At 45.6% G+C, this 17,059-nt stretch overlaps 1 protein-coding gene across 1 annotated transcript in view; it reads right to left on the reverse strand.

Moving 5' to 3' along the window:
• LOC126548168 (uncharacterized) overlaps nt 1-17,059 on the reverse strand; it is a 148,165-nt gene that overhangs the window by 68,459 nt on the left and 62,647 nt on the right. Inside the window, exons 9-10 of the mRNA XM_072285248.1 lie at nt 15,744-15,926; nt 9,470-9,613 (exon numbers count right to left, since the gene is read on the reverse strand). Coding sequence (XP_072141349.1) covers nt 9,470-9,613; nt 15,744-15,926 — 327 coding nt within the window. The remainder of the gene's footprint in view (nt 1-9,469; nt 9,614-15,743; nt 15,927-17,059) is intronic.

Genomic DNA, 17,059 nt, shown 5'->3' on the forward strand with positions numbered 1-17,059 from the left:
GATGTGGGTTTAGCTGCCCCCTGTGGTAAGCTGTTGTTTCCCCTGTTTTCATTTCCTTTTTCATCATTATTTTTACATTTCAAGAACAGTACCTTGCCCCAATTCCTTCTTTGGCTTCATTGTCTGTTGGCTCCATGTGGTTGTAACTAAAGAAAGTTGAGACCTTTGGTTCTCCTTATTGCTCACTTGCATAACTGCCCCATTATGGTCACATGAAACTCAAATATTATGAATGTAATTATAACAAAACACTTTGCATGGTATTAAGTCAAGCTCTTTAAATAGACCCTGAACCACTTTTTATCAAAGTCGAGAAATGCAGTCAAGAAATTTGAAGTTAAAGACTATTTCATAAATCAGGGTGTCTATCAAGTTGACATTTCCAAATTCCCTGAGTTTTCCAGGTTTTCCCCGAGTGCCTTTGCAATATTCCCCGAGTGATGCAGAACTATGTTTTATGTCAAGACGGGCTGAAACCATATCCCCCAATGCTGTCACTTAGTAAGCACATGAAAATTTTTTTTTTTTAAAAGAACGACTCAATCCAATTTGAACACTAAGGAGCAGTGTTTATGTTATTGAAAAAGAGAATAGAAGGGAGGGGTTAGTAATATGCACAGCAAATAAAATGTATTTAAAAAAAATTACAAATCGAGCCGGACATTCTCAAATACGAAAAAAAAGGAGATGCATACAGAAGCAAGTATTTTTGAATATGAGCTATTTCAGCTATCAACTGATAGCAGGATCAGTGGTATGAGGCCCGAACTTTGTCATAATTGAGATTCTCTCTCAAGAGCTCGTAAGTCAACCTCAACTGCCCTGACATACTCTAAGCCTGCGTACGACACTTCAGCATTGTCTTTCACTGCTTTAAAAAGTTTATTTTGGTTTGGATGAGGGACACCTGCATCTGAGCATCAGCCAACACTTTGTTTCTCGAGCTCGAGCTCCCTCAAAGCGGCAGCAGCACGCTCCCTTTCTCGTTCATTCCTCAATGCATAGGTCCTTTCTGTTCTCGTCCTCCTCCTGCCGCGTGTTCGCCCCAAGGACCATTTGAAGCATTTTCTTGGTCAGTTGTATAGTCAACGTCCGATTTTTTCGAACTCCCTAGGGGCCGCAAGAACGTCCGAAAAATCGGCCAGTTGGAAAAAAAGAATGCATGTCTTTTACTGCCCTTAAGGGCTCAAACTGCCGTAGACATTCGAAAAAAGCTCTGAAGGCTTGTCGGTACATGCATTAGGCCTATCGGTGCTCGTACTGTGACAGGAGATACTGGGTGCACGCGTGTATAATTAAGGAATACATACCGCGTCCCGTGACAATTGCCCCTTTCCATGCTTGTTATGCTTCACCACAATACTTTTGCGTATGCTTCACCAAGTAAAAAATTATGGGGTTTAACGTGCCAATGCTTCACCAAGTAACATTTCTGTACAGAGGCAAAGCTGACTTTCAGGAACCAGTATTATGCAACGCATCATGATTTCCGAGCATCGAAGCCAATCGCGAGGACCACAAAGGCGGAGTCAGTGCCATTGCTGACAGTGGTGAATTCTTTCAATTAAAAACACGGTGCCCAACGGCAAGAAGCTTAATAGCGAACGTCGAAGCAGTTAGGTCTAACATTGCCGCAGTGGTGGCTACGGCTTCCAGTAAATCTGCGTGCGAGAGCACCAGTTCGAGGTGCCGAAATAATCAAAACGGCAGCAGTGGTGGCTTTGATTAATGCCGTTTCGGATCTGCGGTCACGGCAAAAAGTCCGGAAAATCGGATGGCGAAGGGTTCTTGAGTGCGAAATTTCAGATGTTCTGATGCATTGACTCTATGGGGTACGGGGTGGTGCCATGAAGCTGTCCGAATTATTGGGCATCCCGAAAGTCGGTCGTTGACTGTACACTGGCAACTCCTCCAGCCGACGACAGGGCGTCAAAGACTATTAGTTACAATTGCTGTCTGCTACTTGAGCCAGCATTACCGCGACTTTCGTTCCCTTTCAATAAAATTACAGCTAATTTTCCTTGATACAAGGACAATTTCCCCGAGTTTTCCCCGAGTTTTTCCAGACTACTCGACTACTCAACATCCCTCAGAATTCCCGGTTTTCCCAGTTGGTAGACACCCTGACAAATACTTTGCCACAAAAAAGTTGTACAATGCGTTCCGCAGAAGCAGTTATTGGCATTCAAACATACTATTTGCAGTGCTTCCACTCCTTCTTCAATGGTTTGCACTGCGAAGGATACGAGGGAGCGGGGTGTGCCCACAACGCTCTGCCTACTAAATGCCACCATAGCTTGCAGTTTAAATTTGATTTTGGATGTTCATGTAAACACCATTATTTTCGATTTTGGTGCCTACGACAAACGAAACATGCCAAATGCGGTTGTCCTCAGTGAACTGCAGTGTGCTCAGCCAGTGGACTTGTCACAACACCCCGCAGCGGCCGCAATATCTGCACTACGTAACAGACCGCAGCTACATGCAACTGCAGCATTTGCTGTGTGCACGACACGGTTAGAGTGCGCACTCGATCACGCTCATATGCTCCTGTCTGGCTGTGCTATGTGGTGTGGACTGGCTTTGTTCTGCGCCAGCTTGACCAACGGATAGTAGCCACATCCAACTTGTGCATTTTGAAGCGCTATCAGTAGCTCAACACGAACCGAAGTCTGCCGAGGCGTCTGACCAGGAGCACGCGCTTGCAAGTGTGCATGTGGTCCGACATTAAGTTTAGCGTGTTTCAAGGCTAGTCAACTGTTCAAAACTAGCAAGACCTCATGGCTACAATACCGATAAACAAGGCGACGCAAGTTTAATTCCCATACGGGCAGCCGTGGCCGAGTGTGAGCAGACGATAGTTGGCTTCTTCCGGTAGTAGGTAATCATTATCAAAATTGAAAGCAGATTTTTGTTTAGTTCAGCCTGTTTATTAAACTGTGTAAATAAATATACAGTGTAGACCGAGTAAACGTAAGTTGCGGTAGTTGTAAAAATTTGTGCTATAAGCGGTACCGCGTTATAACCAAAGCATGATTTTTTTCGGCTTTTGCCTATGCCAAACGGACCACCCACCTTTCAAACACAATCTATTACATATTTCACTCACACACACATGCAACACAAACGCAACACAGCACAGAAACCAAGTTGTCCTGACAAATGCAGCATCAGCGGAAGAACGCTGTTATTTTCGTCTGGATATTTTTTTTTTTTAAAGAGCTTCGAACAATTTCACCCTCTACAAGGCTTAAGCACTGAAGCGCTTTCTCACTCAAACTGTTCTTCGTGCAGTACATCTTCACTTTGCTGAGGTATTCCAAAACGTCTTCGCATGGGACATCTGGGTCTGGCGTTGAGGTGACATCGTCGTCCGACTCGTCTTCAGCTGCAAGCTCCGCACTACCGCGCACCGCTGTGACGATCGCATCATCCATGCTCGCTTCCTCATAGACAGGAAGCTCCGACTCACCGGCATCCACATATTCTTGGAAGGTGCCTGTGGTGGAAACAAACTTGCTTTGAACGAGGCCAGACCACACGTTGTCGGTGTTGACCGTCTCATCAGCAATATTGTCGCTCGGCTCATCGGCGTCAAGAGCCTCTGCATTGTGCACAAAGCCTGCCTTGTTGAAGCACTTCCTTATTGTGGTGGCTTTTACCTGACACCACGAAGCGGCAACCGTATCAATCACGCCCCTTAAATTCACCTTAAGAGGCTGCTGCTGCTGCATGCTCAGCAAATGCATTTTTTGCAAAGTGCCTTTACTGTTGCGATGACACCCTGGTCAAGCGGCTGACATTTTGCAGTCGTGTTGGCAGGCAGAAACTTTAACTTGATTGCCGTCAACTTTGACTTGATGTTGTGGGCTGTGCAATTGTAAAGAATGAGCAAGACCTGTCGCTTCTCTGCCACCATGTCTTCATCGAACTTGCAAAGTCAGCTTGTGAACATGTCTGGCGTCATCCATGACTTTTTGTTGGATTTGTATGTCACTGCCAGGCACTCTTGCTTTTTAAAGCAACGTGGCCTCGCTGATTTTCCAATGACAAACAGGCAGCGCTTGTTGCTTCCATCCATGTTAGCGCAGAACAACACAGTTATGCGCTCTTTTGAGGCCTTGCGGCCAGAGCAGGCTTCGCCTCTCTGCGCAAGAGTGCGGTTGGGCAGAAGGTTATAAAATACACAAGCTTCGTCGACAGTGTATACATCTCTGTCCGTAGCCAGACTTCGATGGACTCGTCGTTGACATCACCGCTTTCACCACTTTCACCGCACACCACACTGCAGCTGATGCCATGGCGATTCTTGAATCTCTGCATCCATCCATTAAGTGGGTTGAAATCGTCGTGGCCTAAAAGAGCGCCAAGGGACTTGGCTTTTTGTTGAAGCACGGGGCCACTCACTGGTATGCTCTGAGCCCTAACTTCACGGAACCATCTGAAGAACGCTGCTTTCACGTCTTCGTACTTCGACGTACGTATTCTCTTCCATGACAGGGAAGATGAATCTTGCTTCAGTTGCTGCCACAAGTTGTCCTTGTTCTTGTATATGGTCGACACTGTTGTGTCGGAAATGCCGTATTTGGCAGCCCCCGAAGCCTTCTTCAGCCCACTTTTTATGTCCCTTATAACGCATTCCTTCGTCTCCAGCGATAAGGCATGCCTCTCTCTCTCTCACTGCTTGAAGACGCTGCCAATGCCATGGTGACAAAAGCCTGACAACACACGTGAACCGAGGACAACTACGACACGATGAGATCACGACGTGTACACATCAAATGCAGCAAAGAGACTGAAAAAAAAAAAAGGAGTGCACTGTCACCGCTATCGCTTCTACCTCGCACTCCGTGCAGCGCGCACCCTGATTAGGTGCTGCTATAGTGATGAAAACACTCACCCTCCTTCCTCTGAAGTCTCCCGCACTTCTTCTTTTTGTTTTGCTTTTCGCCGCTGGTCTCCACGTGTGCGTCCACGCTCCCCCTTCTCCGCATTTGCGTGCCCAGCAACCGTGCGGGCCGTGCTCAATGCCTCCGAGAAAAGGCAGTGCTCCGTGCGCCGATTTCATGGTCGCGCGCTTAAAGGAACCGCACTATAACCGGTATTCTGCTCCACGCTTGAAGGAAAAAACCAGTCAAAAAACACAAAGGACAAGAGGAGAGGTTCACACCACAACGACTGGACTATCAACTGAGCTTTATTAGGATCGTTGTAGTCCCAGCAAGGCCAGCAGAGCATGCGCAACCGCATCATCGCTAATCACAGAGCATGAAAAGACAAGAATCGCTTCTATTGTGACCTCCCTGGGGTCAGATAACGGTGCAAACTTGCCTTGCCATTGCAATGAATGTGGTTGTTATCCTTTGTTCAGCAATGTAACGATTCTTGGTAGGGGCAAGGGCAAAGAAGAGCGAGAAATCCTGGAAGCGTACTACATCAGTTTATTAGGTGATGACTGCATTAGTATGACCTCGGTGCGCTTACTTGAAAAAGAATTTGCATTTCTAGGTCGGTCACGATAGAAGCGATTCTTGGGATTCTTGTCTTTTCATGCTCTGTGATTAGCGATGATGCGGTTGCGCATGCTCTGCTGGCCTTGCTGGGACTACACCGATTCTAATAAAGCTCAGTTGATAGTCCAGTCGTTGTGGTGTGAACCTCTCCTCTTGTCCTTTGTGTTTTTTGACTGTTTCTTTCCTTCAAGTATGTACCAACTGGCCCAGATTTCAACCCTTCTGCAAAGCATTTCTTCTCCCCTGGGCGTCTTTCTAAATGTTCGTTCTCCCGGCAGTCAGGCTACGCTTTGTATTAGCGCAATTGCTTCCATCACTTGTCGAGCACGCACCCTTTCCCATTGCCTCAAGGTCAACCTCACTCCACCGGAGCTTGTCGCCTTCTTCGGTTTGCTGGAGCCTTCGACAGGCCATTGGAAACGCATGGTCAAGATTTGGAAATCGGAGTGCTGGAGGCAGGTGAGGCTTCTGCACAATTGGTTGCGAGTGTTGTGCCTCGCGGGACGTGATGAACTGTCAGGAGTTCTCTGTTTCCGGGATCATCGCCGTTTGGCAGGCCAGGCGACAGAAGTGTTCTGGAATCAGCTGAGGGCTTATCTGCCAAAAAAGGAAAGGCTAAAGGTGAACAGAGGCTCAGTTACATACTTGGAAAGTACGACAGTGACCAAGGTTGTTGATGATCTGCTTCAAAATGGCCCCAAGTACAGCCTCACTCCAAGCTTAAGGAGCCATGAACTGCTCGCCACCGTACATCGGCTGGCTGATAAAGCACACAAGGATGAAAAACAGCGACGTCTGTCTGAAGGGGTTGACGTTCTTCTGAAGGTAGATCGCAAGCAGTCAGGAAACAGCAACTGAGTACTCAACCGGGTTGTCGACCACTTCATTGAAAATGATCTGACCCTCCTCCAAGCGGACAAGGATGGTGGCTTCGTGGTCCTTCCGACAAGGTCTTTTGGAGAGAAGGCAATGGCTGCTGCAGCGAAGAACTTCGAGTCTACAAATTGGAAACCCTCAAGGTTGAAGACGGCAGCGGTGAAGCTCCTGAAAAAAAAAACAACTTGGAAAAACTTTCGCAAAGTGTCATGAATTGCAAGGGGAACCACCTGCAAGTGTTCTTTTCAGCAAAAACACACAAGGTGGGTTGCCCTCTGAGAGCCATCATCACGGAGACAGGTTCATGGCAGAAGTTAGTGAGTCAGTTTCTTCAGCGACAGTTGACGGCCCTCCCAGTGCAAGATCCATTCAGCGTGGCTAGCTCGGCAGCGTTGGTAGAGGTCCTTAATAGAGGGATCCGTGGTGCCAACATGGCCTTTTCAGTTGACATTGAAGACCTCTTCTACAGCATTTCCCACGATGAACTCTTTGTAGCTGTGCGTGAACTTATTGATCACTGCAGTGCTGTAAACTTCCAGAATGCATGTGGTATGTCGGTGGATGCCTTTCTAGAGCTCTTATCCTTTTATCTGTCATCCACTGTTGTTGAATTCAAAGGCTCCTTGTTCCTTCAGAAAAAAGGAATATGTATTGGCTCTAGTGTTGCTCCGGTGCTTTCCCAGATATTTTTAGCAAAATTTGACAGAGAACTTCAAGGCTTCCTTCAAAACATGCGTGTATGCAAAGTTTTTAGGTATGTGGACGATTTTTTAATACTTTATTTTTAGAGCTTTTACCAAATGACACTCTGCCCACAGCAGTAGACGATGTATTGACTGCTTTTAAAGCTTCTTCACGCACTCTTAATTTCACTCACGAACTTCCTTGCAATCATTCCATCAGGTTCCTAGAACTGCAACTAACATTCTTTGATGGCGGGCATTTGTGCTGGATGTTTTCACCTAGGGGCAAGAAAGCTCTTTTACCATTTGGATCTGCACATTCAAAGATTGTAAAAAGAGGGATTGCAATGAATTGTTTCCGCAATGCACTCGAAAGAAGCTGTCACCACGCTATTAAAAGTGGCTTTGACGCACAATTCCAACGTTAAGAAGCCGCAGGGTTCCCTCCGCCCCTTTTGAAAGCGGTGGCTCAATCGCTGCTTCAGAGGCTAAAGAAGGAACGTACGAAGCTGGTAGATGGTCAGGCAACTGAATGTAGGAAACTTGAAGTTATGCCGTATGTGCATAAAGTGAGCCACAACATCAAGCAGGTTGCCGCCAAGCAGTGAGTAAGTGTTGTGTTTTCTGCCCCTTGTATCCTTTCGGGTCTGTGCTCGCGCATTTCTCAAGGCAGGGCAAGGAACCACGTTTGTACAACGCAGCATGAAAACCGTTTAACGGCATGTGCTGCAGGGGTTGTCTATAAGTTCCCTCTCACATGCGAAAGATTTTACATAGGCCAAACCGGTCGATGTATTAATGACCGCCTGCGTGAGCACCACTCCTCCATGAAGTCAGATAACGGTGCAAACTTGCCTCGCCATTGCAATGAATGTAGTTGCTATCCTTTGTTCAGCAATGTAACGATTCTTGGTAGGGGCAAGGGCAAAGAAGAGCGAGAAATCCTGGAAGCGTACTACATCAGTTCATTAGGTGACGACTGCGTTAGTACGACCTCGGTGCGTTTACTTAAAAAAGAATTTGCATTTCTAGGTCGGTCACGATAAAAGTGATTCTTGTCTTTTCATGCTCTGTGATTAGCGATGGTGCGGTTGCGCATGCTCTGCTGGCCTTGCTGGGACTACACCGATTCTTATAAAGCTCAGTTGATAGTCCAGTCGTTGTGGTGTGAACCTCTCCTCTTGTCCTTTATGTTTTTTGACTGGTTTTTTCCTTCAAGTATGTACCAACTGGCCCAGATTTCAACCCTTCTGCTTCACGCGTCTACGCAATAAACGGTCCTCTGTACGCCGATGCAAGGACTGCAAAGGCTCAAGTCAGATCTGCATGTGAAGGCTCCAGAGCAAGCAACACATCATCATTCGAGTCGCAGTTTGACGGTGGGAGAACTTCCTCAATTGTTTCGTCATCGTTCAGTTCGGCCCACGACAACACCACGCTGCCGACGTTTGCAAATGTAACGGTGGCAGGAATCAGCCCACCATAGCCTAGCAGGTCATTCATAACATCCGCATTTAAGCTCTTTGTGGTAGGCGGCAGTTCAGGCTCTTCAGTTGGGGAGCCGGGCTCATTCGGACTGTGACTCAAGACTCATTCGGAATTGGACTGCGAGGGCACTGTTGGCGACATTTGCCATGGACTGTTGATAACGTCATGAGAAAGACTTTTTGGAGCCAGCAGAGTGCTGTCTGGAATGCATACTAAACAAACAAGCAAGCACAAAATGGCAGAATGCTGTCCAGAAGGCAAATTCAACAAACAGCGGGCCATGCACTAGTGGTGTCGGAATGGACGTGATGATCATGTTGTTGATGTGACCTCACAATTCAGGCAAAGACTCCAAGATTGGCATTCGCAGTTAAATCTCTGAGGTACAGTGCTGCGACCAAGGCAAGGCCTCAGGGATTATCACCTAACATGTAATCTCCGAGGCCATACCTGATGTCTCGCCAAGGTTGCCAGAGAAGGTAATGGCGGCAGAGTCTGCATATGCTACAGCCATGGATGGAGTCCGGATAATCTAATGTAGAACTGGTGGCCATCCAAAATATCGGTCATCTTTACACACTAATTCTATGGGGCCATTGGCAGTGCCGCGAAGCTGTCCAAATTACCAAGCATGTCCGGATTATCGTTGTCCAATTTATCAGTCACCGACTGTAGTACTTAAAAAATGTATCCCTTTATTTACTTTCTTTTATCCTATACTAACCATATAAAGAGGGGTAGCCGTCACTAGCAAACAGTGACAACTCCTCCTCCGTTTATAAAAAAATAAAAGATAACAAGGCAATCTGTTATTTCCTCCTACACTCATGCACAAGCCATAAGTTTGTTACTGCTGCTTGAAAAGAAAGTGAATCAGGCCACGACTAAGGGAAGAAACAGCACACTGACCTGCGTCCATTGCGACTGTTGGCTGTCATCTTCAGGCAGCAGCCGCGCGAGGACAATACACGACAGACAGGCAGCGTCAGGGGTCAGTCCTTCCACTGCTGCCAGCAACGTGTCCTCAAGAGCAGTGATGTTCCAGCTCTGGCCCTGAGCAGAGAAGGCAGATTTCAAATCATTGTGACCATGCCCATAAAGGTTGCCCTGCAGTAAATTTACTTTCTTCAAAGCATATGGCACGTCATAGCTGAGATATGCAGTTGCACAGAACTCGCTGCTTAAAACAGCATCAAGACCATCCACACAGCTACAGCTCAGCTGGCATCACTCTCATCGCCAGTGTCACTGCTCACTCCTGAAGCTGTTCACAATGTCCTTTTGCTTCATGCCCTGTCACCTTCCCTGTAAACCAATGCATTCACCAGACCTTGTGCACAATAATGTTTGAACATCCCTCTGCTAGTTCCACTAAAGGAGACCTAAGCTGCAGTAGCCGCTGCAAGGATCCAGCTGATAAAAAAAAAAGTCGGAGCTTTCTCTGAAAGGCGAAGCATACATTGCGATAGCGAATTATTATACAGCTATATGCAGTAAGGTTAATAGTTTTATCGGCTGTATGAACTGCTATAAACATTTGCTTACTAACTAAGTTAACAAGCGTGATGTCACGTGTGCACAAGCAAACATGTACCCATCTCACTCAATGACCATGGACACTCGCTGTCGGGATGCTGGCATCATGAAGAGTGGCAGCAGCGGCAAGCGAATTCCCCTTCATGCTGCCTCTACCTTCAAGAGGAACTAGGTGCATGAGAACATAGCGCACACAAAGCCATCAGCTATCTGGGGTCGGCTAGCCTTTGAACGCACCGCAGATTACCTCCAAAATGACCTTGCCGGGCCCAGCTGCGCCATGCGCTGCCGTGGCCAGAGTAGAAGCCGCGATGCACGCTACCCTGCCCCACTTCAGCCCCACACACAAACATTTACACACTCCCCCCTTAGCATGTGTGAGAAGACACCGCTGCACCAAGCCACCATCCATCTCAGTTCCCCCTCACATGCTTTTTCTCGCACCTACAGCATACAGCGTGCAGCCACAGTCTTATCGCACTCAGAATTTATATAGAACCTCAGGGCGACAGTGTAAATTTGCCTGGGGTGTCCATTTAATTGCTATCACAATAAAAAGCCATGCATGGGCAATAGCAAGGAACAGCATATTCCACTAAAACCTTGAGTACAATCTTGTCTATGTCTAACCCTTGCTTTTAATGTAGATGCTAAGCAATCATGCAAATGAAACTTGAACATCACTTTGTACCCAATAACACAGCTGCTATCCCCATAAAATGTAGCATACTTACTTGACTCCAGCGAGCACTATGTTTTTCTTTTTAATTCTAAAAAATTGACGGTTGCATTAGATTCGAGCATGAAAATGAAACTTACGATAGTCACGAGCTGTCATCACCGGCATAAAAATTTCCTGTCATCCAGTATGTTCGTTGCTGCAGCTTTAGGAACTTGAGAAACAACCGAGATAGTTACGAGAAGAAAGGGGGTTAACCGAGGCTCCCGATTATTATTAATCATATCATGAGAAGCCAACAAACAAAGACACCAAGGAAAACATAGGAGAAATTACTTGCACTTACTAACTGAATTAAAGAAATGATAAATTAATGGCAATGAAAGTGGATGAATAAACAACTTGCCGCAAGTAGGGAACGATCTCACGTCTTCGAATTACGCCATGCCTTTTCTTTTAGAATGGCACAGTCAACGTTGATCGCAGAGCTCTGTACTTGATGCAGCCACTTTCTAACTTCTCATGCTGTCCTTTTGCCGCTTTCTGCTTGAGCCCAAACTTGTTGGCATTCTGCGATATCACCTCTGTGTTTGCCAGGATCGTCTTAAGCGAAGATTTGGGTATCTTAAGGTCCCGGGCAATGCTGGATTTCGTGGCTCCATGCCGCTTTTCCTTTCCTCGATAATATTCAGCTTATCGCCGAGCGACAGAACTGTCCGCTTTCGGGACATCATGTGTCGCATTGCTCCACACAACTCAAAACCTCCGCTGCAAGCTGGTCGCTAGAGTTACGACGAAGAACACATGCGATAAACCTAGGCCTCTCCGCACTACCTTGTCGGCGATCTGCTGCTGGGCAACTGGAAGGAGAGAAAGGCTTGCCCAACACGACAAGAGGTGACGCCGCCAAGAAGAGAGGGAGAAAGTGATTGTGGAGAAGAAAAGGCGCTATTTCAGCACAGTCAGCGTTGCGGGCCGCTGCTGGTGGGGGAGAGAGAAACACGAGGGTCGTCGTATAACGCAGGTCAGCTGTAAAATTATGTCGGATAACCGGGGTTTTTAATGCATTGCTTCTATGGGGACTTTGCAGGGACTGCGCTAATCTGTTGTAAAACTCAGGTTGTCGCAAAACCGGGGGACGTAAAACCGGGGTTCCACTGTATACTGTTAAATCGGTATCATTATAAGTGGGTTCGACGGTACATGTACAGAGGCTGGGTAAAGCTTTGGTAGAAACGGGGTGAATTTGCATAAAGTGAAATGAGCATTATCATCATCAGTCTTAAGATGCTGACCCATCCTGCACGAGAAGCCTGGATCCACACCTCGGTAGCATAGGTTCATAATCTTTATATTCACTCACACCCAACATTTTGCAGTAGACATCCGTTAATTCAACTACGGTTAATGAGATTTTTTGGTGCATCCAATCATGGCCGAAGGTCCCTGCCGGCACACATGCATTTCTATGGGCCCAAACTTCCGTTATTTCGGTTATAAAATTGGCCTTCGTTGGATAATTCAAACTTGACCAGTCAGCGCCCACTTGAGCCCTCTGGTGACCTCAATAGCAACCTCTTTAGCAGCAGCGTCTGTCTTGGGACAGCTTAGGGGACAGTGAATGTGTTGAACACATGTCATCTGCCGTTGAAAATCCCTATTTTGGACCTGCCTTAGAAAGATTTTCAAGCAATAACCGTAGCTCACAATGTCTGATTATAGCTGCTGCTTCTCAGACGAGTTGGAATTGCATACTGGTATGGGCTGTGCTTGCCAATACATGGACACAGGAAGGCACACAAACACTCCTGTTTGTTTTCCATGTGTATTCCTGTGTATTGGCAAGCACAACCCATACCAATGTGATTACGCTGTTTACCCAAATCTAACGCATGGCTTTTTTTTTTAGTTTTGTTTTTCAAGAGCATTGGGCCAGAAATTAATTGTGCAGTGAAATCAGACACGAAATCAAAACCATCTTCTTCGCATTCACGCATGTATAACACACATGTATTACGGCGAAGCTGACTTTAGGAAACCGGCCGTCATTGTGCACTAGACCCTTGCCAATCTTTCTAGCTAATAAATTAGGTGCAAGTTATATTTCTACTTTGTTTAATATCATTTCTGTGTATCAGAATGGAAGTGCGTTTGATTTGGGGAGTATTAGAATCAGGCAAATGCCGCCAAATGGATCAGCAATGCATTTTGGCGTTTTTTCTGCATCTTGTTTAATTCAACCCACCCGATAATCAGATCAATTTCATCGGTACCGTCAGGGTCGAAGTAACGAAAGTCAACTGAACTGGAATTCAGGTTAAAGCAAATGCCAAACCGTATATTCAATCAAAGCTTTTTAATAACTTGAATATTTGCAGAAGCACATTCAAGATGTGTAAAACACGGGGAATGCGGGAGATGGAAATTCAAGACGATGAGCAAAACGAGAACAAGGTGAAAGCAAGAGCCAACGTTTCGACAAGTGGACTTGTCTTCTTCAAGGCAACGTATGCTTTCCTCGCCACAGTATATATAGGTGGGGTTCTTCTAAAGAGGATAGGACGTAAGGCGGGTGGGTGCGACAACGAGGGAAGGTGTGTTAGCGTGTCGAATTGAGAATAAAGGAATGCTGTGCACAAGGCCAAGGCCACCCCCCCCCCCCCCCCTGTCTGTCAACCACGTGTCAACGCACGCATGTTAGCCGGCATGTCAACGGCGTCTGACACGCCGGCTGAAAAAAATAAAACAAAGGAAAGGAAAGAAAAAAAAGGGGATACGCCAAGAAACCAAACTAAGTGTTGTTGCCCATAGCTTGAAATTTAGCATAGCGAATAGATTCTAAAGCTCCCTTTGAAACGTTTATGCCTATTGGTCGTAATGGCCTATTGGTCGTAACTTATGGATACGGTATGATGCTCTGTATTTTCTTTCTCGTTCAGAACGGAAATTTGATTGTAAGATATAGAGTTTAAGTTCATCAAAATTATGACCTGGTTGGTTGAAATGCTCGGCGACGGCTTTGGGAAGCTTTTTAGCTGTGTCCGCGCGATGTCCGTTTAATCTGACGTTCATTGATTGTCCTGTTTCACCGATTTATTGTTTCTTGCAGAAGGAACATTCAAGCATATAAATCACATCCGGACTTGTACAAGTGAAGCTAGATTTGACTTCATGTGTATAACTATTGGCGGTGCTTTTAATTTTAATGTCACTTTGAAGGTGCCTGCAGGTTTTGCACTTGTGGCGACAACATGCTTTTATTACAGGGGAATGCTGTTGGCTGACTTTTGCACGCACTAACATGTCTTTAAAGTTCCTGTTTTGGCGATAGGTAACCCTAGGTACATCCGGGAACGCTTTTCTGGGACGCTCGTTACTTGATAATACTGGGTGGTATTTTCATAGGATGTTGTTTATGTTTGGGAGTGCATTAGAATATTTTGTTATAAAGGCCGGCGGTCTGTCAGATTCTAGTGTGGGCTGTTTCTTCGCCAATTCCGACTGTCTCTACAATCTTGACATGGCATCATAACTCTATCGAGAGCAACTTGGGGATAGTTCCTTTCTGCTAGCATTGTTTTAAGGTCATTTAGGTGGTGGATATAATCGTAGTCTTCACTGCAGATTCTTCTTATTCGTTTCGCTTGTCCAACAAACATTCCTTGCTTGCGATGTCGCGGGTGATGACTGTTGTAGTCTAAATATTGCTGGCTATCCCCGTAGGCTTCCGGTAAAGTGTCATTCTCAGTTTTCCGTTTTCTATGTAGACCGTCGTGTCCAGGAAGCTGATCTGACTAGGAGAGTGGTGAGCAGTGAATTTAATACTCGGGTGAAAGCGACTGAAATGGCTAATTAAGTCGGTTAAGGCGCTTGTGCCATGTTCCCATATTATAAATATGTTGTCAATGTAACGAAGATGGGTGAGGGGTTTTAAAGAGTAGGATTTAAACAGGTCTGCTTCAAGCTGTCCCATGAAAATGTTCGCATAAGTGGGAGCGAATGGCATACCCATGCTAGTATCGAAAGTTTGCAAGTAGTGAACAGAATCAAATTCGAAATAGTTGAGCATGAGAACTAACCTAAGGAGCGATAAGTAAACTTCAGGAGCGTGCGCTTGGGGATTGATTGCGAGGGATCTAGAAACGGCTTCAATTCCTTCACTCATGGGAATGTTGGTGTAAAGGGCATGTCAATGAATGTCAACAGCGGTAGCCGCCGTTGACACGCCGGCTAACATGCATGCATTGACATGGGTGTATGGCCTTGGCCTTGTGCACAGCATTCCTTTATTCTCAATTCGACACGCTAACACACCTTCCCTCATTGCCCCACCCACCCGCCTTACACCCTCTCCCCTTTAGAACCCCACCTAGATATACTGTGGCGAGGAAAGCATACGTCGCCTTGAAGAAGACAAGTCCACTTGTCGAAATGTTGGCTCTTGCTTTCACCTTGTTCTCGTTTTGCTCATCGTATTCAAGATGTGTAGTGATTTATAATGCAGCAGCTACTTAGTCAACTGTTTATGCAGCCAAACCGTGTATTCAATCAAAGCTTTTTAATAACTTGAATATTTGCAGAAGCACATGGAAAATGTGTAGTGATTTATATTGCAGCAGCTTCTTAGTCAACTGTTTATGTGGCTTCCTAAATTGAACATCACAAATGGAAAAAAATGCATAATATTGCAACAACTTGTACGAATCAGTGCGATACATAACTTCAATGACATTAAAAAGAAGTGCATAAGGAATGCAGACATAATGACTCAAGAAAAAACCAGCCAGAAAAAGGCGTACACAGGAAACATACAAGAAGACAGGTTCTTACATGTTTCCTATGTACGTCTTTTTTTGGCTGGTTTTTTTTCTTCATTCAATGCACCAAGTAGCCCAACAGCGTGTTTTACTATAATGACTCAAGATGACATATCAGCACAACAAAGGCAAAAGATCCGATTGAATTCACCTTTCCAAGATCAAGAAAGCCCTTGCTCTGAAGCACTTGGTCAAACTCCCGCGACATGAGGCCAACACAGTCATGCAACAGGCGGTTGGCCAGGGACAATGCTGACTCAGCCCACCGCACCCGTGGCAGGGTAACAGACAGACGTTCACAATTGAGGGCCATGTCAACAGCTGTCTCCGCTGTCTGCACAAAGAGGAAAAGAATCAGCTGACATACAGCGTTCACAGTATGTCAGTCATATTGGGCACCACATATTGGGTTGGTAGTATACCAGCTTTGCCTGGGTAGCACAATGTGACCCGGAAAAAAAGATAGACACAGAAACTAAACAGGGCACTAGGACAGAAAGGACAGGAAATAATTAGACAGGATAGAATCCGTGCCAACTTGGCCACCTATCAGTCATTCCAGACGTAACAAATTAACAAATGTATGTAATAATTCTGACACATAAAAAAAATGATTTCCCACCTGAAGAAGCTGAACAAGAGGGTTACCATAAAATGACAAATCACTCAAACATTGATGGCTGTGCTATATGCCTACAATAACGTGCAGTTGTGTGTTCATGCACAACTGCACATGTACGAATGTGTCCCTCTATCAGATGATTAACATGGCACAAGTAGTTTCTGATGAGGCCAGACTGAGGCAAAAACACCAGACATAAAACCCACTGATGTATAAGATGACAATGTTTTGCCACAGCTAATTGCTCCTGCTTGCTTGGCACAACTGTCACTGCAAGCTTAAAATTGGAAGTGCTGGCATAACCATTAAAAATGAAGCCCAATCCTGTGAATACACAGCAAGATCTTTAATTTCTCACCCCTATTCCCTTTAGCGTTAGATTAAGCGGCTAACCTTGAAGCAGTCAAACAAGAGGTTATTAACAAAGCTAATGTGTGCAAAGATCTTCACCTTATCTCCGCACAGGATTACAGAAGCATGTAATTTTGACCAAATTTAATCCTGTGTGTACTATGTCACACAGCAATGCCAGAAAGAAGTCTCAGTCAATTTTAGGTGACATTTTGAGTCATCTGGCAAGAGGTTTACCTTTGTGCAAATTAAGATACGTTCCCCGAGATTGAAAAGAAAAGAAAAAAAGAATGCGGCAATGTGATTTGCCGAGGCCATTTTGGAGCAGCTTTTCAGAGCAGACTTTGAAAGTGTGTTTTGGAGCAGAAAAACAGGATTTTGGTGCATCTAAAGGCATATTTCAGAGTGGAAAATGTGCCTTGGAGAGAAGCAAGACAGCTGACAGAAGAAGGAAGCCTTTCTTGAAGTAAAAAATAGTTGCGCCCAAACATGGG

The sequence above is a fragment of the Dermacentor andersoni genome, chromosome 1 (genome assembly GCF_023375885.2).
Source record: "Dermacentor andersoni chromosome 1, qqDerAnde1_hic_scaffold, whole genome shotgun sequence".
Taxonomy (NCBI): Eukaryota; Metazoa; Arthropoda; class Arachnida; order Ixodida; family Ixodidae; genus Dermacentor; species Dermacentor andersoni.